This window comes from Lotus japonicus, chromosome 2 (assembly GCF_012489685.1).
Source record: "Lotus japonicus ecotype B-129 chromosome 2, LjGifu_v1.2".
In the NCBI taxonomy this organism is placed as follows: domain Eukaryota; kingdom Viridiplantae; phylum Streptophyta; class Magnoliopsida; order Fabales; family Fabaceae; genus Lotus; species Lotus japonicus.
This window is the reverse complement of record NC_080042.1, coordinates 86,538,772-86,564,357: the sequence shown is the minus strand read 5'-3', so window position 1 is coordinate 86,564,357 and position 25,586 is coordinate 86,538,772. Positions and strand designations below refer to the sequence as shown.

The following is a 25,586-nucleotide window of genomic DNA, read 5'->3' as shown; positions in this document are numbered from 1 at the left end:
TTAACATTATCCTCTCCTCCTAGTAGAATGATAGTCTGTCATTCTTTTTTAGTATACTAAACCCAAATTATTTATTTTAATAGTTATATTTTATACAATTTATAGTAATGTTAATTAATATAAAAATATTAAGTAATATACTAATTTATTATTTAACAACTACTATTTGTTATTTCTAAGATAGAACTATTTATTTAGTTACTCATAAATTTAATTAAAAAATATACTAATTTATAGATGGTGAAAATGGTTAGTTTACTAATATATAAAATAAAATTTTTAATTTCGATCACCTACTACTACAGTTAACATTATTTTCTTTATTTCTATTTTAATAATAATAATAAATAAAATAATTATTCACTGTTGCAAAATAAATTAATCACTAATTATAAATATTTATTTATTTAGTAATAGTGAATATAGAATAATTTATATTAATATAATGTTACTTTATAAACAAATAATTAAGAAAATTAAATTTCAAAAAATATTATCTGATTTTTTTTCGAAAGCAAAAGGATATTATTGAATGAGAAAAGCATGAGGACAACCCCTCATTAGGTAAGATACAGCCACACAAACCACCCCATAATTCCTTCCCCCTTGACAGACCAAATATAGATTGTGCCTCATTAAAACCTTACTAGAAAATACTCAATAGGAAAAAAAATATAGTGAACGAAAAAAAAAGTACAACAAAACTCTAATCCTTATGAGCCAAACCCAATATTATGTGATTTTTATTCAATATTTTTTTTTTAATATTTATGTCTTATCTTATCATTATCATGTCCACCTTAAACATAAAATTTGATAAAAGTCTATTATTTTCTTATCCTTTCCTGGCCTTATCCAATTAACTCTATATATAGATTGTGATTTTTAGAGGGGAATTGAAAGTTCAAGAGTGGGTTTATCAATATCTCATAAACATGTTGAAGGTGTTAGTTACAATACTTTTTGTGTTGGCGATCAGTGTAACAAGCATGTTCATAGTACCCATACAAGGTTTTTCTCCCTTGCATAACACTGTGCGTGTTGAAAATGATTTGGGTATGGGTTCTAGTCTCTCTATCCATTGTCATTCAAAGAATGATGATCTTGGCCTACATGTGCTTGCCAATGGACAGTTCATCGAATGGTCATTCAATGACAATATTTGGCTGACTACTCTGTTTTGGTGCCATATTAATTATAACTTTAGAGGGCATATAGTGGACCAGAGTTTTGACGTTTTCAAAGCCAAAAAGGAACTAAATAGATGTAGTGAGAGATGTTGGCGAAGTATTAGGCCAGATGGAATATATTTTTATATTCAGTACAAAAATTACTGGGAAAAGGAGTTCACGTGGGGAAGCCTTAAGCCGTTTTGAGATTATTGAAGGGTGTTATATAATATATGTAGTAATTTCCCTATTTAAATAATAAAATGAGTTATTTATATTTGATAACATTTCCTTTTCTCATATCTAAAATAATCAGGTGTACATTCTCTCGAGTATTTTCTTCACTTAATCTTCTTTCTTTGATTATATAAATAATATCTTCTTCTATTTAAATGATCGTGACATGAAGATTGATAAACTCTTATTTAGAATGTGATCGGGTGCTTGGAGCTGCTTATTCAAATTTTATTTACATTCTTATTTCATAGAATTAAATTATTTTTTATTTTGTATTGAATGCCGGTAATGCTGCTAATTCATGGGACGGTTAGTAAAAAAAACAATGTTAAATGATTTTTTTCCAGTCCATTTCAAACGAACTTGCTTGGAATTTTATGGTCTTTCTTATTAATTGGGAATATATAAATATACTATGGATTTTATGAATGAAAATCGACCTAAGCGACGATCCATTTTATTACATTTTTCACAGTGGAATATTGTTTTTTTTTTTTTGAATTCAACAGTGGAATATTGTTCTTGTGAGAATAATTAAATTGATTTGTTTCAGAACTATCAATTATATTTATTTGGAAAACTAGTAATTGATAGCATCTGCAAATTAGAAGTGATTTCAGATTCAATAATTAATTAATATATATATTTGTAGGTTTGATTAAATTTTAGCTCTTTAATATAGTGTTTTTCTACTTCATCGAAAAACAAACAAAACTAAAAACAAGGCACAAGAAGAAGCCTAAACAACTACCTATCTGATCTAGCAATATGCTTGGCCATAAAGTCAGCCACTTCATTGCAACCCCGTGGAATACGCCGCAGAGACAGCTCGAGTCTGCCAAAAACCACAACAGAAATGAGTTTATTGTTTTGGTTTTTGCATTTACTTTTGTCCTTTCAATCCCATCATTTTAAATTTTTGTTGTATATCTGGCTTGGTCTGTAGCTACCCTTTTTATTTCTATCATGCATGCGTATAAGATCAAATTTTGCTTGATCTTAGTTATCTTTTTGTATTAGATAAAGTTATACTGAAGAATTAGCCTAAGGTGTTCAATCGAACATTAAGTTTGCCATCATAACAGTTCTGTAATTCATAACATAATTACAAAGAATTTTCTTACTTGGTGGAGTTAAATACATTGCCATACTGCCATTGATTAAATCTGTAGATAGACTATTTATTTAGCATTAGATGAGGAAAAACAAAAGTTAGGAAAAACTGTAATTATTTAGTCTGAGGGAAATATGAATGAAAAGTGATGAAAGGCAAAATTTAAAATTCTCCCCCATTTGTTTGGTTGGATAGAAAAATAAGAAGAGAGAATTTTGAACTTTTATTAAAGAACAGAAAATGGAAACTGAAATGCAGAATCAACCAAACCCAACATGTGTTTTATTGGTTCACCTTCTCCCTTGAACTTTTCCAACAAACCCAACACATGTTGTAACTGATATTAAATTGTAATATATGAATACTGTTTATTCACACTCATTGGGGTTTCAGTACAGTTATATTTAAACGTGAAACCAGCAACATGCTCAGCAAGTTTAGCCACATCTTCGATAGCAATTATGTCTAGTCCAACTAGATTGGTCAAAATATACACAAGCTCACATGCTCTTCATAACAGTTACAGACTCCTAAAGACCTTAACTTCACAATTGATCAAGAGGCCCTGCAAACAGAACAATCTCAGAATTCCGAATATGGAGTTAATTAACCTGCAAGTTGTAGTGCAAATGCAATGAATGATGTTTTTGCTACCATTGGCAAGACTTGTAACACATTGTTCCATTTCACTGTTGCAAATACTTTTCTTTTCATTTGCTTGGTCTCTCTGAGCATGCTGGAGGAAACAAATCAATGATATATTTAAACAACGCAGGAATGTTTGTTCATATACGTATCCTTACCATTACCATATAAAGCATTATTTGCATATAATATCACTGCTCCAATAGAAGTCACAAAGGCATTAGAAAACCTCAGCATACATCCCAACAATGAAACCTCATTCACTATTAAGAGGTGCAGAACAATCATAACTAGAAATATAAATTTATATATTCATCCAGTGATCCAGATACAGAGTTAGTAATGCTTATTTTTCTACAAAGAATAATGCCATCATCATCATCATCTTAATCTGATATAACATTAACGCGCGACAAAAAGTTCTATCTAGCTAGCTTAGGTAGACAGTAATCTGAAGAAGTGTTTCCACTCCATAATTTGGGTTTTGATCAGACAGATTTACAGTCTCAATTTTAGCATACCCTCTTGCATTTTCATATTTTCCTGTTCCTCCAACCACAGCAATGTGGGACTCATTTGTAGCAGTCCTGTGTACCCCGAAGAAACTAATAGCATCTTCCTCTTCATGATCTTCATTAAGAAACAAAGCTGAAAATGCCATGGTTTTGCTGCTTCCATCCAATGAGCTAGCCAAATGAAACCCCTGTGCTTTACCAATAATCTCAGAACCAAACTCATGCCCTTTTGTGATTTCATCATCAATCACTGTTATTCTTCCAAACAAAAGCTTCTCTAATGTGACATATGGAAGTGAGTTCTTATCAATAACCACCTTGTTTTTGTCAATGTTTTTTACCACCATGGTGCTACTGCTACCAATGGTAGTAGTATCAACAAATGGTATGCTACCTTTAAATGGGAAGATCCTGTTATTGGGTTTTGAGAAAGGAAAGTTATTGGTTTGAGAGTTCACTATGATGCCACTCACAATTCTTTCTGAAGGGGTTGATCCACCTATAATGTCATGCATGAAGAAGGTGAATGGTTTAGCTTGAGTAGTAATTCCAAAGAGGGAGAGGTGGAGACAGTGGAGTACTATAACTTTTAGAGAAAATGAGGTTAGAAGGAGACTTTTAGCCATTTTGCCTTCTTGTGAAGATGAAATTGTAATTTAAGAACCTATCTCCAAATGAAATGTTATATATAGTTTAGAAAGCTTTACAGTTTTTTGCCCTTTTTTCTTACTAAAAGATGTATTAAATTAGTAATATATAACTCACTAAAATTGTTATTGAGCTGGGGAGCCACTCCACTTTTGAGAGTTGATTCAGTGAGTAACAACTCCAACAGTCCAATCCCAGCGCAATCTGGTATCTGCTCCACTACAAATCTTCAATCTGAGTCTCCCTTATAAACTATATATGCATGTATGATACATCTAGAAAAATCACAATAAATCAAAGGCCAAGACTATTTGTACCATCCTCCTTTACTATTCACACCATCCCTTTTGAGCAAAAATACAATTATACCCCAAATCAAAAAAAAAACTACTAAAATAGCGGAAGCTACCGCTACTAAGATAGTGGAAGTTACCGCTACTGATTAAATTCATAAAAAAAAAACCTACTAAGATAGCGGTAAGATAGCGGTAGCAATAAAACGTCCGCAGTTTAAATGGCGGAACGAACCAGAACGCATATATTCTACCCATATTTACGCGAAAAAACAGTAAAAGTCCCAAAATCACACCTATTTTGAGCTTCTATTCTTCTCTTGATCTCATTCACTTATCTTCTACACTGATTTGGAGCTTCAAATACCTCTAAGGTGTGTGATGTGTTGATTTAGAAGATGAAATGAGGATGGGGAAGGTGAGAGTGGAAGAGGAAGAAGGAAGAAGAAGGAAGAAGAAGGTGAGGTTAGGAGAGTTTTTTTTTACTACTTTGTATGTTTTCTATGTTGGGGGTATTTTTGGGATTAAAAAAAGGGGATGGTGTGGATAATAAAGGGGATGGTATAAATAGTCTTGGCCTAAATCAAAATTACGGTGGGTAAAAGCAATTTTTTTTAACTTTTGTAGTTATCCAGTATGATTTTATCTCCTTTGAGATTTTCTACCATATATCTACATATCTAAACATACATATAAATGTTTGACAATCAATTTAGAAAATTGACTTAAGTTCTAGAATCAATTTTGCGAAAAACATTATTCAAATATTAAATTTCACAACTGAATTTCACCTATAATATGCACTCTATAGTAATAGTTTTTTTCCATAAATGTTCCAAATGTATAACATTATAAACTTATTTGCACTCACTTTTTTATGATTATACTAGTATTTTTTACCCGTGCGATGCACGGGGGATATCCACTTTTGTATCTTTATGACTTTTTTTAAAGATATTTTACGGATTATTAGAACAATTTTTTTTTTAGATATAACGAACCAAAATTTGTAAGTTTTTTTTTTATTTTGTACATCGGAAAGAAGTTTTTTTATTGAATGTTTGTTTTGGTTTTTTGAGTTACTATTCTTTTATCTTATTTATCCTCGTCTTGTGACCCGTGCGTTGCACTGGGTATTTGTTTTTATTGGAAAATTTTTACTGTTAGTAATGTAAGTAATTAGTTATTTCACCAGGGTTTGAATTTGATCCCTCACCCTTTATTCTCCACAACTCTTATGTCTTCTAACTCGTTACTTGACCTAACCCTCGAGAACATTCTTTTTTCTTTTAAGCGTTAAATTTTTCAAAGTCAATGTTTTTTTTACGTTTAGTAAAAGAAAGTTTTTGAACCAAACCCGAGTTGAGTGCTCGATCCTTAGGAGCCGCACTCATGGAGAGGCCTTTAACTTTCACCACATCCAAGTTGAAATTGCGAGCGCAATTTAATACACCAAAAATAAAATTTTATAAATTTAATGAAAGAAATTAATTTTAGATATAACAAAATATAAATTTAGAAGTTTTATTTTGGGATTAATTTATCATGTCTCGCTGCCATCACGAACACAATTGCCTTTAATTTTTCGTCTCCATCAGTGAAGGACGCGCCAGTGATTGTGGCACTTGTGGTGGCAGCAGTGAGGCTTGAGTGTTAGTAGTGATTGTGGCAACGACGAACACGACGACAGTGAAAATGAAAACAAAAAGTCAAAAATACATGTTTGCTAAATTTTGAAAATGAAATCTGAAAATGTTTTCACAAACCATGGTTTCATTAAAATGTTTTCGAACGTTTTTCCTCAAATTTAATTGGGATTATATAATAGAAAGCAATATGAAATATATTAATTCGAATACAATTAAAATGACCAATTTCTATTAATTTTATCCCTTAATTGATATTTTTATTACTAAACAGTTAAAAAAACTAAGCGTAGGTGAAAATGTTTTTTTGAAATAAATAGGTTTTGTCCAAAAATAAATAAATAGGTGAAAAGGTTAGTAGGAAGTTTATTGTTACATTCATATCAAATTTAATGTAATCTTTCAAATATATCAATGTAAGAATCCTAAACTTTAATTGCTTAAGATTAATATTAATATTAATTTACATATTTTGTTAATCCAAAATAATTTGGCATGTCCTATAGAATTCCATAACTGATACCAAGTTTTTTAAGATTCATATTAATTACTACACTATATAAATCAAAAATAAATTGTCATGTCCTATGGAATTCCTTAAATAATTTTTTTATTTGGTTTCTTACTAATATTAAATAAAAAATCATAATAAATTTAGTTGTAGGTCAAAGGATTAGCAGAAAGTTTATTTTTGCATTATATCCAATGTAATTCACTAACTGATATTAACCTCATTATTTGGTGAAGGTGTAAGGGTTAGTCCTCACTAACAAAATTTGGTGAAGGTGAAATGGTTAGTCAAATATTTATTTTGGCATTCATATCAAATTAACGTTAAACATCTACCTTTAATTTTTAACTATTATTATTAATATTAATTAAAATATTATATAAATAAAAAAATAATTTAGCATGTTCTATGGAGTTCTTTTTTTTTTGAAAAATCAAGAGAAATATTATAAATATAGAAAATGCGTTGGGAACAAACCTCCCAAGTAGTTGAACCATGTTCTATGGAGTTATATCAGTAATATTAACTTTTTTATTTAGTGCGTAATTAATATTAACTAAACAATAAATAAAAAATTGCAAGTGAAAGGGTTGTGAATTGATGACGATTAATATCAATATAAATATTAATTAATATATTATATAAATAGAAATTATTTTATCACGTTCAATGAATTTATTTCTTGGAAATTCACTTTTTAAGATTATTAATTAATATAACTGTAAAAGATTACAATACCTTTTGGAATACCATAACTGACATTAACCTTTTATTTTGGCGATTAATCTTTACATTCTTTAATAATATACTAATCAATATATTATAGAAATATAAACTAATTGATCATGTCTTATGGAATTTCATAACTGATATTTCGAAAATGAAAGACTAATAGTTGTAAGGGGAAGGTTTAGTGAATTTTTTTGTTAGCATTGATATGAAATCTAATGTTAAAACCCTTTAGTTTCTAATTTTAATATTAATTTTAACTAATATATTGAATAAATATTAAATGATTAATCATGTCAACTTAAATTTAATGTTAATTAAATCCTTAACCTTCGATGGTTAAATATTATTAATAAATTTAATAATATAGTATGTATAAAAAATTATAATATGCCCGAATATATCTCAAGTAGTAAGAGTTATGGTACATGTGGGTTGGGTGAGGGAGATCCAGTGATCAATTCCTGGAATGTGAAATTTATCTTTATTTATCTTTCCGATGTAAAAAAAAAATCCTATGGAATTATGAAACTGGTGTTAACTTTTTTATTTAATACGTAACTAATATTAACTAAACACTAACGTATATGAGGGTACTTTAAAAAATAAACGTATATGAGAATGTAACTAATATTAACTAAACTCTAACGTATATGAGGATACTTTAAAAAATAAATGTATATGAAAATGAATGTATCTGTGTGATATATTACAACATATAGTAATTTATAAATTAGTAATATGATAAATTACATATTAATTATTTCAAAATATACTTTTTTTAAAGTGAATATATATATTATTTCTTATTCAAATTCTAATAAGTTTGTCCCGAAGGATGACTCAAGTGGTAAGATGGGTATGGAAAGGAAAAATCTAGAAATCAATTTCTGGATGGTATAATTTATTATTCCAATGCACCAAAATAAAAAAAATTCTAAAAGCCAGCACCCCATAAAAAGTTTCTTTTCATTTGCAAATAATTATCAATTTTGTATATTCATATAGTGCAAAACAATATTTGAATTTTACCAATAAGGATCAATGCACTCTTTCAATTAACCTGGTACCATCCATTATACAACGCAAAAGTCTTTATTAAGGATCATTACATTTTTCTATTATACAACACTGGTTAAGTTTCAATCAATAGCAATACAAAACATAAAAAGCTCAACAAATTCTCTTTTTTTTTTTCAGGGGGAGGATAGGGAGGTCACACAACAGGTAATCACAATGATACTACACAACAATATTTCAATCCTTTCTTGATGGTAATAGTCAAATCCATATCCCACGATGATGCTGCTCTATCCTTGTACCAAGCTCTGAATTTTTTTGTGGCTGACCTCAGTCCTGTCAAATTAAAATCCCTATGGTTTATAGCATCCAAGATCTACCCATTTTGAAACTCCTCTTTGTCTCTTAATTGAGAGGCTTGGATATTCTCAGAGCCTCAAAGGGATGCACTGGTGTTGTTCCCAATTTAATTAGAACATATTACTAATGAAGTCCTCTGGTTCCTGCATAATGGATGTTCCCTGAGACACCAATTTACAACAGTAAAATAGATTTTTTCATATTCAGTAAAATTATCAAATGATGCTAAGTTTTAGGAAAGATTTTTGCAAGTTTGGACATAGAGAAGAGAAATTTGAGTGGTATACAATCTTCAGAACTTATGGCCATGCTTTATAATGTACGTACAATTTTGATTAGTCGTCAATTTTGGCATAGAGACTTATAGCAGAATGTGTAGAGTTTCAAGTTTGCCAGGAGTAACTAATGAAATAATTCTTCAAGGAAAGTGTAGAGTTTGAACTTTGAAGTTTGCACACAAATAGAAAAGGATCAGGAAAAGTCATAAATAAAGCAAAATAAAAGAAGAGTTTATACCGCTGTTGAAGACGCTGACTGTGATGGACGCCTCTCAACAAACACTCTATTCCCTTTCCTTCTCTTTCAATCTTCCACCTCTAGTCCAAAATCAAAAGATAAATGCACATTAAAATAGAAGTGGAATCCATAATAAGAAGTTAAGTTAAATAAAAGAAACCTTGTATCAAAAGATTGAATAAAAGAAGCAGACATATATCACATTTTTCAGCCTAGTTTATCTGAAGAACTAATAACAAATCATGTTCTTATACAAATTTCATAGTTGATCTACCAACAAACTTTCACAAAAACAACTTTTTTAATCAAACTCTTCCTTTGTTGAGCAATAAAAATATGGCAAACATCTACCAACACTTGAATTCCTTTATCCTGAGCACTGAGTTTTTCAGCAGCCACATCAACATTTTGCTGCTTAATTCAACCAAACGAAAAAAAAAACTTTCCAGTTCATTAGCCATTCATCAACAGAATCTATGCCCTCATCTAGCCGCTTCCATAGTATAGATGAGTAGCATGTTGCCTCAAGTTAGCAACACCTCGATGCACCTCCGATCCACTGTTGTTCCCTCCTTCCCCAATCTTTCTGTAAAACATTTGTTTTCTTACCCTTGCCATGAAATGTGGAACAATCAGTAGAGAAAATGATTAAAAGCAGTGGCAAGTTAATGTTTACCTTAGAAGCATTCATTTGCTTTACTTTCATGACAGTAGCCACCGTCGGTTCAAACTCACCTTTTCAACTGGAATAAGAAGGGAATATAATAATAAAGATATTGAGAACTTCACACCTTTGCAATATAGAAAATTCTCTCTGCCATATTTTCTAAAACATTTGGATTAAATAATCCAATGGAAAAAATTGATACTTACATTAACCACATCATAAACTCTATGTAGAACACCGGTCTACAATTAACAGAAGTCTTCAAAGAAACAACATGCAACAGGGTAATATGATGAGCCAATTAAGAACTGCACCATCTTCTAACCCAGCTCATAGCCTGCACTCTTTTCTATGTTTTCATCCGGATATGGAGGCTGCTTGAAGTAGCTGATAAAAAGAAGTTCAAGAAATGTCAAATTAAATAAAAACTACGCAAGCAAAGATATTGAGTTGAAGAGAATTAGTAGCAGCTCAAAAAAACTGAGTACGCATACACTGATGCGGAAGCTTTTCTTATACAAATTAAAGAGTCCCTTATGTGATTATCAATTGAACCCATAATAAGAACAATTGAGTGATCTCAAAGGGAAAAACAATTAGGTTGCAGTTAACCCAAGATTAGTTGGAGATTTACTCTTATCATAAAGAATTGAATATATAGGACAATAGTGCCAAACTTTCTGTTACATCAGGTTTTAGATTCTTTTGGTCATGCATGATTGAGAAGCATTTTGGTAATACAGATATATAGACTTACACTAATGGATAGTGCATGAGAATACAAAATTGGATATTAAACATCAATTTTAAAACTAACACATGGATTAGAATGAAGAGTGGAAACTGGGAACAGTTTTGGATAGTTAAGGAATGAAGGTCCAAGCAATTTGATGTATTTGGGCAGTTTCACTTGTCTTATTAGAGGTGCCAGAGAGCCCCACACCCATCTGAATAATGGGAAAATAAAACATACTCTTCTTTGAACCCAAAACTTGGATTGCAAAGGCTCAAATCCAGTTCATAGTGCAACAAAAAGTACCTGAAAGTTAAAAACTTTCTAGAATATCACAGATATTGGAAGGAGTGAAATTGTTGGTAAAAAATCAATAGTGGTATGTGAGCAGCAGAGATAGAAGAAACTGCACAAAAGAACCTCCTCCTGATCTTTCTTTTGCTGGTTTAGATCCTTTAAAAAGAAGTTATGATGAATAGATTGAATAATGAGGAATAAGAGGGGAAAGATAGATGTTAAACCATAATTAAATTTATAAAAAGATGAAGCAGCAGAGGGGGATGAGTAAGAAATTAGGGATTATTTAGCTAAGGGAGTCCAACATGTGTGTAACCAAATGAAAGACTCATAATCTACAAAATGATGGAAAAAACACTCCTTTTTATGGGAAAGCAAACAGAAAAATGGTGAAAGTTCTTACCTTGGGAACAGAAGAGAATGTGATCGGTGAGCTTCAAAGGAAGACAGAATGGTACCCTGCGGAATTGGTTTAATTTGCCCAAAAAAAGTAGAATAAATAAAATGAAATGAGTTTGGGATGAAGAACATGTCAAATCCATATCCATAACCACATGAACAAAGGTTTGCACGAATGAGTTGCACGGAAGGAAACAATGGAGAAAAGGCCAAAGCAATACAAAACAATGGGATATTTTTAAAAAACTCACCGAAAACTGAAGTTCCAAATGGACGAAACAATTTCCTCAGTTCGCCATCGACGATGGCACAGGTTGTGTCCTCTAGATCTTCTGTCCCAACCACTTAAAGAGAGGGCCTTGCGATGTAATGGGGAGAGGAATCTCTGGCCTCAACATCGCAAACAAAGAAACAGAAGAGGAAGAGAGTGAAGATGGAGAGTGGAGACATTCCAACTTCCAAGTGAATGGAAAAGACGGACAGTTGAGAAACAAAACGGAAGCGAATGGAAAACAAAACGGAAGGCTGAGGGAACATAAAAGAGCAAAAGAAACGTAAGAAAAGGGAAATTGTGATTGAGGAATAAACGGCTAGGATCGAATCTTTAGGAAATAATGTGTACTTTTACTAAAATGTCCATGCTAAAAATTATATTGTTGTGCATTAAGGTTTTGAATGACTGGTTTGCCCCCAATGCTGCACAAACTCTCACTTTATAGAGTTTATAGATATATTTTGACAAAATTAATTCTGAGAATACTCATACCGTTGTTTTTTTTCGTCAAAGACAACCGTTGGTTCATGTGATTAAATATCTTAATGGGCTGTATCTTAATTTTATAGGGTGCCAATATCTCACCCCATCACTTCATTTCTTGTGACAAAAAAAAAATCACTTAACTTCTCAATGTAGTATTGACCAAAAAAAGAACTATAATACCCTACATAAATTCATTACTGGGAAAATAAGTTAGCTTAATTCATCTTTCCCCTTTATATCTTTTTCATCACTTACCTATGTAACTATATTTCAATATTTCTCAATAAAAGTTTAGGTCAATTTAACCCCCGAAAAATAAAATCTGATTATTATAAGGTGATTTGCATGTGCCTTTTTTTTATAAGCCAAGAGAATTATATTAATGTGAAGGACAAGGGATACTTCAACTCAATACAAATAGGAGGAAAGAAAATAAAATAAAAAAAATAAGAAACTTTACATAACAACTTCAAAGATCCTCCTAATGGAAAAAGCCCATCACCCACCGCCTCCTTGAAGACAGATTAAAAAAACATGCCTCTTTAAAATCTTATTTGCATGTGCTTAGTAAGTCTTCTTTCACAAGTGTTCATTGCCATCAATTTCAGGCTCTATAGAAAGTTCAAAGCTGATCTAATCGATGGATTTCATGTCTTCTAAAGGAGAAAAAGCCAACAAAATAGCTTTAGATCACAAGTAGACGTGAAATTGATTATAACGTCCTCATTTCAAGGGGTCGAGTTTTCAACTTTCATTTTTTTTTTTAAACCTTTTGATTGAATATAAAAAGTTAGAAACACAAATAAAACCGTTTCATTGGGATCGTGCTTTGCCCTTTTTGTATTTTCTGCTTGGCGGAAAGGAATTTGCATCCTCATTATTGGGATCACTGCACTTTTGTTGGTCATTGTTCCCCCAAATTTCAATCCAAAAAGAAATTATTCTCGCAATGTATAAAATAACTACAGTGATATATAATAATAATTTTGATATACTAAAAGTAATTTGGATACGCTGACAAAACAAGTTCCTTATAATAATTCATATATATATAAAATAAGGTCTAGTTAATTTCCATTGGACCTAGCTACAATAAAAATTATACTTACACATGATGGTGCGCCGATCCAATATACATTTCCTTGCCGAAAATTTGATTACAATGCCAATATATATATATATATATATATATATATATATATATTTTGTTCTTCTGGTACTTTCTTTCCAAGCCGTCCATGAATTTAGTCAAAGAAGGAAAGTGAATTACTCAAATCATGCGGATTGTGGATATAGTTATCTATTAATCTCTTGGTTTCCACATGATACTTTTCCTGATCTCATAACTTGGTTAGAGAGAGTAGTTGATAATTTTCCAAAATATAAAGCAAAAGGAACATGACAAACATAAAGTATCCCCACCATATTAAAATTTGACGTCGACTACGACTATGCAACCATAAAGTGATTCTGCTGTCATCATTTTGTTACTTGTGTGGAATGAAGAATACAATAACATTAACAGAAGGGGGAAAAATGCGAAACGAAACCTTCAACATGGGACCGCATGTGACATTAACCAACACAGCATAGCCTCTTTAATTTGACAAAGATAATGGAATGAAATTAATCAATTATCATCAACCAAATGTTCCAAAAATTTAAACTACTGAGTGAAAACACATGAATGAATGGTTTAATAATATATATGAGAGTTTACTAAGATTGAAGCATGGACCATGAATAGACTTACTTATCTTGTGTTGAATTAATTGGTGATAAACATATCAATAGTTTATAGCATACAAAAGTTCATTGAGAGACTCTAATACTAAATCATTAATCAATTATTTTTTAATAATTGATTGGGTGAAATGTAGGTTTGTATATATGGTAGATTACCTAGAAAATTGAATTGTTGTTCTGTATTTTGTTTTGTTCTTTAATTAGTTTTCTTTTAGCTTTCTGATTTGTAGTAATAAAATTAAGTTTGGAAGAGGGTAGGTTGCCAGTTGAATTGTTATGTGATGAGTACAGAAAAAATTGGTCCCATAGAACAATGACCCACCAGAGTTTGGCAAGCATTGATCATTCGGTTGCTGAAGAGAATGTGTCCGAAACCATGCTTAGCTGGCCTTGAGTGAAGCCTGCTACACTGTCTCGCATGCTCTATCTTTAATCTTCTGTCCTTCAAAAGTGCAGCTATTAATCATATTCAACCGATCGAATGTGAGACAACCGTGCACATATTTAATATATAACACCAATATGCAAAGTTTCTCATTTAAACATCGATCAGAAGACATAGAAAGTGGAGACTCAGACTCATTATGATTGTTCCCCAAGTGCTCACCCTCATGTTGTGTTTGAATTAATTTGTAGTCAGCACACAATTTCCATCTCTGTGACCAAGGCCTAACTTAACCCAAAAGCTAGCTCAAGAGTTAAGGTTTGCACAACCATATATAAGCAATTGTTTGGCCACATCTCTAGCCAATGTGGGACTCTAACACACCCCCTCACGCCCAGTGTAGAACATCTGGAGCGTGGAATAAAACGGGTGACCCAAATATGGGAGGTCTCCACAACAAATGGATAGGGGCCTAGGCCCATGGTCAATCAACCATTGGCTCTGATACCAAAGCTAGCTCAAGAGTTAAGGTTTGCACTACCCTTATAAAGCTTATCTTGGCTCTATCTCTAGCCAATGTGGGACTTCTAACACACCCCCTCACGTCCAGGATTGAACAGACTGGAACGTGGGATTAACAACGGGTGGCCCAATAATGGGAGGTCTCCACAACAAATGGATCTAGGATAGGCTCTGATACCATATTAGAAATTGGGAGGCCTATACTCAACCACAAAAGCTAGCTCAAGAGTTGAGGTTTGCACTACCCTTATAAAGCTTATCTTGGCTCTATCTCTAGCCAATGTGGGACTTCTAACACACCCCCTCACGTCCAGGATTGAACAGACTGGAACGTGGGATTAACAACGGGTGGCCCAATAATGGGAGGTCTCCACAACAAATGGATCTAGGATAGGCTCTGATACCATATTAGAATTAGGTAGGCCTAACTCAACCCAAAAGCTAGCTCAAGAGTTGAGGTTTGCACAACCCTTATAAAGGCTATCTATGCTCTATCTCTAGCCAAGGTGGGACTTCTAACACAGTCGCATAAGCTATGTTGGATACACGTTAGCCCCAATGCAAACGAATGTCACCATTCCATTAGACTCAATTTGAAATTGAAAAAAGATGAACCAAACTCCTCTAGAACTCAAACACACACATAGCAATTACAATTGTGACCACATTAATTAATTGGTCACATATACCCATAATTTTCTATAATATATAAAACTATAAGTAACCGCAATCTTAATTTAAAACCGAATAAGCGCGAACTGCAGATGACTTTAATGTGAAATTAATAGTCAATAAGATGTTTAGGTTGTCAAATAACTAATTTTTCCAAAAGATTAAATTGTTAGGAAAGTGATTTTAAATTATTTTTCTAACACACTCATCATGCAAGAGTCTGTTTGAAGTGTGAATAATGCACATACTCACCTACCATATGCTGAAATTCAATTTAGGATCAAACTGTAGACCGTTTGATCATAGAAACTCTGATACTATCTTAAATAATTCAACTATCTCAAAAGCTTTTAACACAAGTTCTAGTAGCTCCAACAAGCAGTGATCAGTAAACAACTAAAAGAGTAGCTAGAAGGGTTATTCATTTACACAACTCGTACACATTAAGCTTGACAAAGCATCAAACTATCTAATCATACAAATATGCACATCCAAGTAGGTGCATCAAACAACAACAAACTAGAGGGAAAAAAAGGAAGAGGTCAAAGAAAAATTCTCAATGTTCAACTAATAAGTGATTATGTGGACCACAGAGATATTGGCGTAGAAGATGATGATAGCACTGACGATGTTGGTGATTGCCATAGCTGTGCTTTCTTCACCTTGGACACACTCGCCACCACATCAAGTGGGCTCACATCTCCAATGATCGTCACTTTCTTTGTCACCATGTCTATGTTGAATGATGTCACTCCTACATTGCAGTACTACCCAAATTAATTTTGCTTCAACATAAATTCTCATGCACTTATACCATGTTTGAAAGAGTCTTCACAATCAATTTTAACACCTAGAAAAGCTACTCGAATTAATTTTGGCTACAAAATCAACTCCAGCAGGATTTCCAAACATGCTAATTAATATATGCAACTACAAATTTTAACCAACAAACCACTCTTGCATTGATAAAAAAAATGCTCAGGAGTTATCAGTGCTTCATATATACTTGCCTACTATAATTTTGAAACCCCAAAATCATGTATACCAGAAAACTCACCTTCCATTTTTGAAATATGCTTTCTAACTTTTCCTACACAGGCCTTGCAGTGCAATGATACCCTCAAAACCACTACCTGTAGGTTCCAGAAGACAAATCATTATCACCATCAGCACTGCTATATCTTACAGAGGAAAAAAATAAGAAATGCTTTGTGTCAACACTTATTTGGCAAAAATCATAAAAGGGTATTGTGACTAACTTCCACATCTTATGTATCTAGTAGTGATTTTTAACATTTTTCAACCACCATATGTAACTTAAAACAATTTGGCTTTATATTGTGTAACAATTCAATTTCTAATTAGAAAAAAGTAGCAAGTCTCCTTGTTACATTCTTTAGAGCAGAGTTTCTAAATTGCGGTCACAACTGCAAATTATGACCGCAACCTAACAGGTTTTGAAGCCCCGCAACAGTATCATGACCGCAATTGTGGCAGTTTCGATAGGCATTAATTTCGCAACGCAGACAAAACTGCAATTTAAAACCTTTGAGTAACAAAAACCAACAAACAAGCAGATCACACAATATAAAAAAAAATTATAAATAACAAAACTGAACAGAAACCTGGTCCTTGGAATGAGCTGAAGAAGAATCGTTCCTGGTCAAAACCATAGGCTTGGCTTTAGCACCATGCGGAGAAGAAGCCATTGTTGTGATTTTCTTAGACTCAGAAACCCAATCAATGAGTGGAACATCACCAAGTAGATGCCTCCTGGAAGAAGAATCAGTAGTAATGGGATATTGAGTATATAGGTCATTGACTTCAACAGAGCTTTTTCTACGTGTTTCACTGTTGTGTTGCTTATTATCTGATGAAGTACTCTTTCTGTGCTTCTCGAAGTAAGGTTTGGGATTAATGGGCAATTGAGATGAACAAGGAACATGAAGCTGGGTTTTCCTTCGATCATGGTCGTAGGTTTTGGTGCTTCTGCTTCGGTGTAACACAAAACTAGAAGTTACTGCTGTAGAAGCAGGGGAAGAACAGAACAAGTCCATTCTTTTCATGGTGTTATGTTATGATGGGATACAAATCACAAGGAATGGCTTTTTATGGAGTAGGTAGCTACTAGCTGAACCTGAAGCTAAGTAGTAACAAACTGAAAGTTTTCTTACTAATGAGGGAGGGGAAAAGAGAGATATTGTTGAGGCATTAGGTCCCACTGGAAAGTACTTGGTAATGATAGCTTGGAAGATTTGTGATTAATCTAGATCTTTAAAGTTGCTTTTTATGTTTAATTCTTAATTCTTTTCCTCATTTGGTTTTTCAATTGTTGGGGAGAAGAAAGTGTGCTTGTCTTTGCTGTGGTATGATTACTGCCACTAGTTGTTGGATTAAGAAAGTTTTAGGGAGGGTTTATGACCTTCTATTATTGAGGAATCATTGTTTCAAATAGTGGCTCTGTTTTCAACAATTGGTTGGATCTTAAAAGTTAAAACCACCATAAAATACACCTCAATGACTACCTTCACATATTAATATTAGGGACTAAAAAACTAAAAAATAAGTTGGAGGAAATAAACTCAATTCATCTCTATTTTACTATGACTAAGAACATATTTTGACCCTAGTATTTTCTAATATTCATATGAATGAAGATAAAATCAAAATTTTATCATAGAAAGAAATCCTCTCAAACATGTACGTTTTGTTTGGATGTAGAGGTGGATGAAAGGAAAGAATATAAGAGTAAAAATATAAAAAGAAAAATTAGATGATTGGCTATTCTGATTGAGTGTGCTGATGGCCAAAAGTTTCCCAAATAGTGACTTTGAAGTTATTTTAACTAAGAAAAAAAACAAAAAAATATTATGTATTTTTTACTAATTTTTTTCTTTCACTGATTGGGCAACAAAAAAGCCCAAAAGGTCAACCCAGTTTTTGAGGCCCAATTTCTCTTTTACGCTTTAAATTTTATTCAAAACCTGGTTAGGGTTTTGGGAAGAACGCAGAACAGAGAAATCCAGTGTTTTCGCGGCGACACAGCACCGAAGCTTTCCCAATGGGTATGAACTCACGAATGCAACCACCATTGCACACTCTGCATTCTGTTCATTTTTCTCCTTCACTTTGTTTCTGATATTCATTTCATTTTTTTTCGATTTTATTGAATCTGTAGCGAGAATCAAGGTGTACGAGCTCAGGAACAAATCGAAAGCAGAGCTTCTGAACCAATTGCAGGAGCTGAAAGCGGAACTCGCTCTCCTCCGTGTCGCTAAGGTCACCGGCGGAGCCCCAAATAAGCTCTCCAAAATGTGAGTTCTATAATTTTGTGTAATGTAGTCAATTGTGATGTTAGTTACTGGAAATTGATTCAATTTTATTGTGGAATGCAGCAAAGTGGTTCGGCTTTCGATTGCGCAGGTGTTGACGGTGATTTCGCAGAAGCAAAAGGCTGCTTTGAGGGAAGCTTATAAGAACAAGAAGTATCTTCCTTTGGATTTGCGTCCTAAGAAGACTAGAGCCATCAGAAGGCGTCTCACGAAGCACCAGGTACCATTTTAGATTTTTATCTTTCTGCTTTGGGTTCATTTTCTTTAGTGAATGATTCTTTTTATTAAGGGTAGAAAAAAAAAAAGAACACTAATGGGTCTTGTTGGTTAGTTGATGCTGTAGGAAGGGAATGTTAGCATGTTACGGTTATGCTTGATGCGGGTTATACTTGGAAGAATTCTGGGATGAGGGAATTTAGGGGTAGAGAAATATTGTATCCACATAGTTCATAGGGTGAATGGGTTAATTAAGGTTATGTTTGGCTCTGACTTTAGTTGAAATGCTTATTCAGGTTTCTGATTTTTGAATTCTCTTCTCTATTGTTATTGTTTTGGTTGACGGTTTTTTATTTCTATGAAATTTGGGTAAATAAGATATTGAAATTCGTAACATTTGTAGCTTATTTGATGAAATTTTATGCTAGTAAAAGTTTCATGCTTAAAAGACATTTATAGAGTTGGTTCTTTTATTGTTTTCAATCAACTCAGACACTTATATTCAAGAGAGTTCAAAACCTATATCTTATTCAACATTTCAGTTAATTCTGAACTATACATAACCTTATTATTAATTCACTATATTTGGAAATGGACAAAGATTAGGCTTGCTTTCCTCTTAACTGGCCTAGATTAGCATGGAAGTTTTGCTAGCATGCACTTTCACTTAATAAGCTAGAGATTTTGCTGATTTAAGTGTCTTATTTAGCCAAAATTCTCAGCAACGCAAAGATTATGGTTATTTTCCTTTTTAATGGCCTGGTGAAGCCCTCACTAAATTGTACACAATGTTAAATGATAACTTGTGATTTACTCTTCTTTTTTATAATGTACTTTTACACGCACAATATGCACAATGCTCATCATCATCTTTCCAAATAGTTTGGTCTGCTCTTTTAGTTTTCTATTCATATTTTGTCACCACTTGCATGTATCCTGCTCTGTCTCTTTGAGTAGGCAACTTGATTTGGTTGGAGAGTTTATCTGCAATGTCATGATTATCATCTCTTTGCTTTCTCAAAACAACTTCACCAACAAAGAATGTTCTAAAAAGTGAAAACTTGGTCATATGGGCGCCATGGACGGATCTACTTGAAGGACCAGTTTTTTTTTTTTCAAAAACAAATTTATATGCTTGACAAGAAAACCCAACATCTAATTGCAAGTTATTTTTCAATCTAAAGTTTATTGTATTGATTTTACTCATGTCTCTAATTGCAAATTATTTTTAACGTCTCACAATTAAAAATCACAATTTACAGAAGAGAAATTAAGAGATAACCAAAAGGAGAAGACCCAACATCTAATCCTAATAGAATCAGGAGATTCTTCTAAAATAGTTTAAGGAGTTTGTTTAAATTTCTTAGAGATATAATTTCTCTATATGTACATTCACAAATATCTAAACTATGAAATTATGGTTTAAGTTTTAAACATCAAGTTACTGTAAATCTTTAGTCTTTTCTTGTACATTCACAATTTCCTTGTGTTCGTTGGTTTTCTTCTATTTTTCTTGTATAGACAGTTTTGCTTGAGTTTGGTATTTGTGGGTAGCAGTCTGTGTAAGCAGAACTTTCCAATAAGATCACCAATTAGTAAAGTTACACTTTGTTGTCAAGTGTCGTGTGTTATGTGCTTTGATAAGTGTTGTAACCTGCTATGTGCTGTTGTGGATTTCTCATGCACCACCTATTTTTCGACCTCCACTATTAATGTAGTATAGATTGTTGTTTCCATATTGTATTTTCCCTGTTTTATTGTTCCTGTTACTTTACTGTATTGTTGTTTTCACTTTGTTTCTTTTGTTATATTTTGTTGTAAGCCTAGTCCTTCTTGGACTGTAATCTCTTCTATTTCCATGAGAAACTTCTTCTCATGGTTTTATCTATAATATTTCTCTTTTTCGAAAAAATATATATTTTCAATATATTTTAGTCTATAATTTCTTTTATGTTTAGCAACACTGATATATAAGGTCTGGATCCGCCCCTGATGGGCGCTTAAATAATCTAAATCAAATTCTATCACCAAAAGATAGAAAATCCAGAAACTAGCATTACTTTGCTGGTGAAGTTGTTTTGGGAACCTTCTTTACAAGAGTAATAGAGCTCTATGTGATGTTTGTACACGGACTAAATTTAGTTGATATTTCGATTCATATAGGCTTCCTATATGGCTGAATAAATTTGCTTTGCATTTCTTACAGGCATCTTTGAAGACAGAGCGTGAGAAGAAGAAGGAACTATACTTCCCACTGAGAAAATATGCAGTTAAGGTGTAATATTGCCTCGAAGTTTGGATGATATTTTGATGTCATCTTTTTGTTATTTAACATGGTTTTCCGAAATATTTTGGACTTCTCATATTCTATTTTTGTTTCCTTTAAAATTTAACCAATCATCATGAAACTGAGTTATAAACAAGCTTTGAAAGAGGTATTCTTTTATTTCAATGGCACACCATTTATTTGTGACTTGGACAAATTGAAACAAGCTATTGTTAGTCAAATACCGTAAGATGGAACTCATGTATCCGAAAATATATGACTAAATTTTGTTCGAGTATTCTGCAGTATTATTGTAAATCCTTATATCAAAAACTACTTCCTATATGTTAGTCCCCTGACAATGTGGGTAAGAGATTAATCTTATGGCTACCAATTGTAAGGATCCTTGCTAACATTAAAAAAAACTAGTGAAACTGAAAGGAATGTAAGCTAGGAGTTGAGTTTTTATGAGCTTTTGGTACATTCATGTAATTATTAATTGGTTTTAATAATTAATTGGCGTGATTGATTGGATTCAAATAAACTACAATTATGATCCAATGGACTGAAAGTAGGGTCTCTCCTTTACGGATGCTACATTTCTATATCAGCAAGTGAAGTTAATTGCAGAAACAAAGCTTTTACTCCAAACGAATATTGATTAGAGTGAAAAAAGTGAGACTCTCGTAGTTTCATGATCCTCTCCGTTAAGGGTTAGAGAAAGTCCTGTTTAACCAATCTAAACCATATAGTTTTACTAATATTGATTAAACTATGATAAATCAACGTCATTAAAACTCACCATTTCCCCCATGCTTATCTTGGATGAAAAATAGTAACTAGCTCATCAAATAATTGCAATGAATATCAGGTGATGGATTTGGTTGGTTTTCTTTTGGTCAAAGAAGGTTATGGATTTGGGTGCTGGGATAGTAGTTTTGTTCCTTTTGTGGACATTAGACAGCAAGGAATGCAATCTATATAACTTCAATGATTAATTTTCAAGCCATTCATACAAATGTTGTGGGAAATTGTGCAGTAGATTATGCCCAATATGTACCCACACACACATGCATTGCGCATTTTTGTCGTGAAGATTGAAGACAAGTTGAGTTGAGGTCAGAAACATCAAGCGAGCTATGCTTAAATATATTCCTTCAGCACACCAGAATTTGCTCTGCGAAACCAGATTAATGTTTGTAGATGCTCAGCTTTCTGGAGCCATCATCCATTGGAGGCTGGCACGAGGCAATTTCTTTGTTCATCATTCAGCACCCCTGAATCTCTGAAGGTTCTGAACCTTTTGTTCGTTCTCAAATCTCAATTCATTTGGTGTTTAACACGTTTCAATTTTATTCCTCCTATTAAATATATTAAATCCTTTTTCCTTTCAAGACTGCTAATTAACAGCATTGTTCAATTGGAATCTACTTATCTGCATGAGTTGAAATATAACATTATCACATTGAATTGGTTCGTTTAGTCTTCTATGAGTTAATCTAGTAGTATTTTTTTTTTGAAACGAATCTTATAGTAAATGTACAAACTTCATTTTTGTTTTTACAATTAAGGGAAATCAAATGTGTATTACCTTAAGCAAGTGGTTCAGCGTCATGGTTTATCACTTCGTTCATTACACATATGATTAGATGTTCGATTTTCAACTCTCGTGAGTAGAAAAAACCTATTAGGTGTACCACCCAGTACAGTGATCATGAGACGAAAAATTAATCTCACGGTTATTAACTGCATCATTAAATATCTAACATGTTATTTTTATAATTACATAACTATGTTCTTTTTGCGCTGCTTGTGGAAATAGGCTTGAAGCATGTTTGGGAACTTGATTATCATGACATCATGTGTTTACAATTCCAACTCGGGTGTGATAAAGGTTAAAAGTCTCTCTATATATTGTATACTAGACCTAAGAATTCAAACAGAGATTTTTAACCACGGTTATCGATACTCATTGAGTGAACCGTTTTAATTAGATTAAATTTGTAGAAGTTATTTATGGATTTAAGTTACTAGGTTGTAATCCATGCGAGCATCTGTCCAATAACTTGCTAATCGTCTTTAATGGTTGATTAATTCCTTGTGATGGAAGGGAACTATGGTGCAATTGGGGAAAACCTATGTGATGAGTATCAAACTAATTAAAGACATTTCTATGTATTTGGTCAAATATCAATTTGATAGATTCAACAATTTTTGTCTGTGTATTCGTAGAAAATAGTTATTAATGAATAGGTGTTCCCTTCTGATATAAATTTATTAAACCAAGTTGCCGAAAACAAAGCATGAGTATTAGATTGATAATGAAATTACTTGTGGCAAAAGATAACTTATATATATATAATATAAATATCGATCCTCTCCAGCAAGGTACGTTGCATGTAGCCTCTCTCCTATAAGATCTTGCAAATTGCTTTTTATTTTTAAAAGTTTAAGATTATTACATGTAAAATTAATTAATAGAAAAATCTAAACAATTAATTATTAGCAACCTTCAATGCTAATATTAAATTCATTCTTTTTGGCTGTTCATCAAAAAAAGATGATATTGAGTTACGTTATTTTATGTGCTGAAGAAACACGAGAAATCAATTAATTAAAAATCTTAACAACTAATGATACTGGATTGTTTTTCATTGTCTATCAAAAAGAAAAATGTAGAGGCAGGAGGCGGTGGCAGATGATTCAAATTTATAATTCAAAACTTTTATTTTATAAGAATTAAACATATATTATTTGAATTAATCATTCATCCGCTGTTATTATAAGTTGTTTGAGAATAAATATAAGGCTGCTTTGTACTGAAAACTAGTAAAATGATCATTTCCGTTGCGTAGACAAAAGAATAATGTTATGTTTACACCTTTAAGATGAGGTGGAAAGAGGTGGAGGAGGAGAGAGATAAGAAGAAAAGAAAAAGTAAGAGGGAGAAAATATGAGATGTAATAAATGATAAGATGAGAGAGATAGAAATAAAAATAGGTGGAAATGAAGTGTTTAAAACATGAGGTGTATATATATCATTGTTGGTAGACAAAATTTCATTAAACAATGAATATGAAATTGACTTTACTGTATCACTCTAGAAAGATCATCGTCAGTCATTCATTGTATTCAGCGCATTTTGACATGGTTTCCGTTTGCTTAATGTTAAGAAGAAAAAACAGAATGGAAAGGAGAATATGCTTCTAAAACAAATTTTATATGTTATGTCATGATATATCGTTCCTATGACTTTATCAAAGCAACTAAGTCATGTGCCTCACCCAGCTCAGGCCTCAACAGTGAAAAATACTGGGAATATATTATGTTATCGAATTAGTTAAAGATGAAAATGAAATGAGGTAAACAGGCTAACAGAATATATCCAAAAGCAAAATGAAATAAATGTCCATCCAACATGATCAAAACAGCACTGCCACTTAAATAACCAATAAAAATATAATTCAGCCACATTTTAGGTGGTTTACAATTTTCATATAGAAAGCTAGCTAGTATTTAATTTTCATAATGCACCTTTGTTGACCCGATCAAGAATATGTTTGGTTATTCAAAGAATAATTTCAGGTTGAAGAAATATTATGCATAAGTTATTTGTCCTTTTTTTCTGCTTCTAAGAGGCTTAGATTAAACTTTTCAAGCAACACATACATCGAATAAGAGAGAATCATATCATTGGTTCGAATAGACCATTTGATGCAGTCCAAAATTAAACTTGCGATAAGAGTGATCTATTTTTTGGGTTTTCCTCAATAGTTCTATGAGTTTGTTCACCATTTTGCTGATTGCCTCTATTTTCAATATTTCCACAACTTGAAGAACTTTTAGTTTATGTCTAGTTGTTATTGACGCTAAATTTTCACTTCTCAAACGTATGAAAAATAAAAGATTTCAAAATTTTAGTATTATGAATACTTGTTTACTAGTAAAATGATGAAACTAAATGGGTTGATGTAATGGTTTAACAATCCGTCCCTTAAATAAGTGATTGGAGGTTTGATTCTCAATTTTTACAAATATAAAAAAACTCATTAATCAACCTCTTATCCTTTAATGCGTTGATAGTTAGATGAGTGATTAGTCTCACAACAATTGGCGGTAAGCGGATACTTATTACTATGAAAAAAATTAACATGATGGATTCTATGACTGGTTACTTTCATTAAACAA

General features: G+C 32.3%; 3 protein-coding genes and 1 long non-coding RNA gene across 6 annotated transcripts; 1 reads left to right on the top strand and 3 right to left on the bottom strand.

Moving 5' to 3' along the window:
• Positions 1 to 3,353: 3,353 nt before the first annotated feature.
• Positions 3,354 to 4,318, bottom strand: LOC130735803 (dirigent protein 24-like). The gene has a single exon (XM_057587696.1). The coding sequence runs from the start codon at positions 4,304 to 4,306 to the stop codon at positions 3,596 to 3,598; it is 711 nt and encodes a 236-aa protein (XP_057443679.1). The 5' UTR covers positions 4,307 to 4,318; the 3' UTR covers positions 3,354 to 3,595.
• Positions 4,319 to 8,559: 4,241 nt separating this feature from the next.
• On the bottom strand, positions 8,560 to 12,020 carry LOC130740489 (uncharacterized). 3 transcript variants are annotated; one of them, XR_009020137.1, is made up of 6 exons: positions 11,751 to 12,020; positions 11,504 to 11,559; positions 10,277 to 10,457; positions 10,080 to 10,146; positions 9,404 to 9,989; positions 8,560 to 9,048 (listed from the first exon to the last, which is right to left on the bottom strand). It is a non-coding gene; the product is annotated as an uncharacterized LOC130740489 (long non-coding RNA). The 3 variants fall into 3 exon arrangements; XR_009020136.1 differs by having other exon boundaries at positions 8,560 to 9,030; positions 9,404 to 10,146; XR_009020135.1 differs by having other exon boundaries at positions 9,404 to 10,146; positions 11,751 to 12,019.
• Positions 12,021 to 15,950: 3,930 nt separating this feature from the next.
• LOC130735802 (protein SODIUM POTASSIUM ROOT DEFECTIVE 2-like) lies at positions 15,951 to 17,802 on the bottom strand. The gene is made up of 3 exons (XM_057587695.1): positions 17,210 to 17,802; positions 16,642 to 16,717; positions 15,951 to 16,338 (listed from the first exon to the last, which is right to left on the bottom strand). The coding sequence occupies exons 1-3, from the start codon at positions 17,648 to 17,650 to the stop codon at positions 16,163 to 16,165; spliced, it is 693 nt and encodes a 230-aa protein (XP_057443678.1). The 5' UTR covers positions 17,651 to 17,802; the 3' UTR covers positions 15,951 to 16,162.
• A 718-nt stretch (positions 17,803 to 18,520) lies between these two features.
• On the top strand, positions 18,521 to 21,605 carry LOC130740488 (60S ribosomal protein L35-like). Its single transcript, XM_057593123.1, has 4 exons — positions 18,521 to 18,649; positions 18,763 to 18,898; positions 18,980 to 19,136; positions 21,339 to 21,605. The coding sequence occupies exons 1-4, from the start codon at positions 18,646 to 18,648 to the stop codon at positions 21,411 to 21,413; spliced, it is 372 nt and encodes a 123-aa protein (XP_057449106.1). The 5' UTR covers positions 18,521 to 18,645; the 3' UTR covers positions 21,414 to 21,605.
• The last annotated feature ends 3,981 nt before the right edge of the window (positions 21,606 to 25,586 follow it).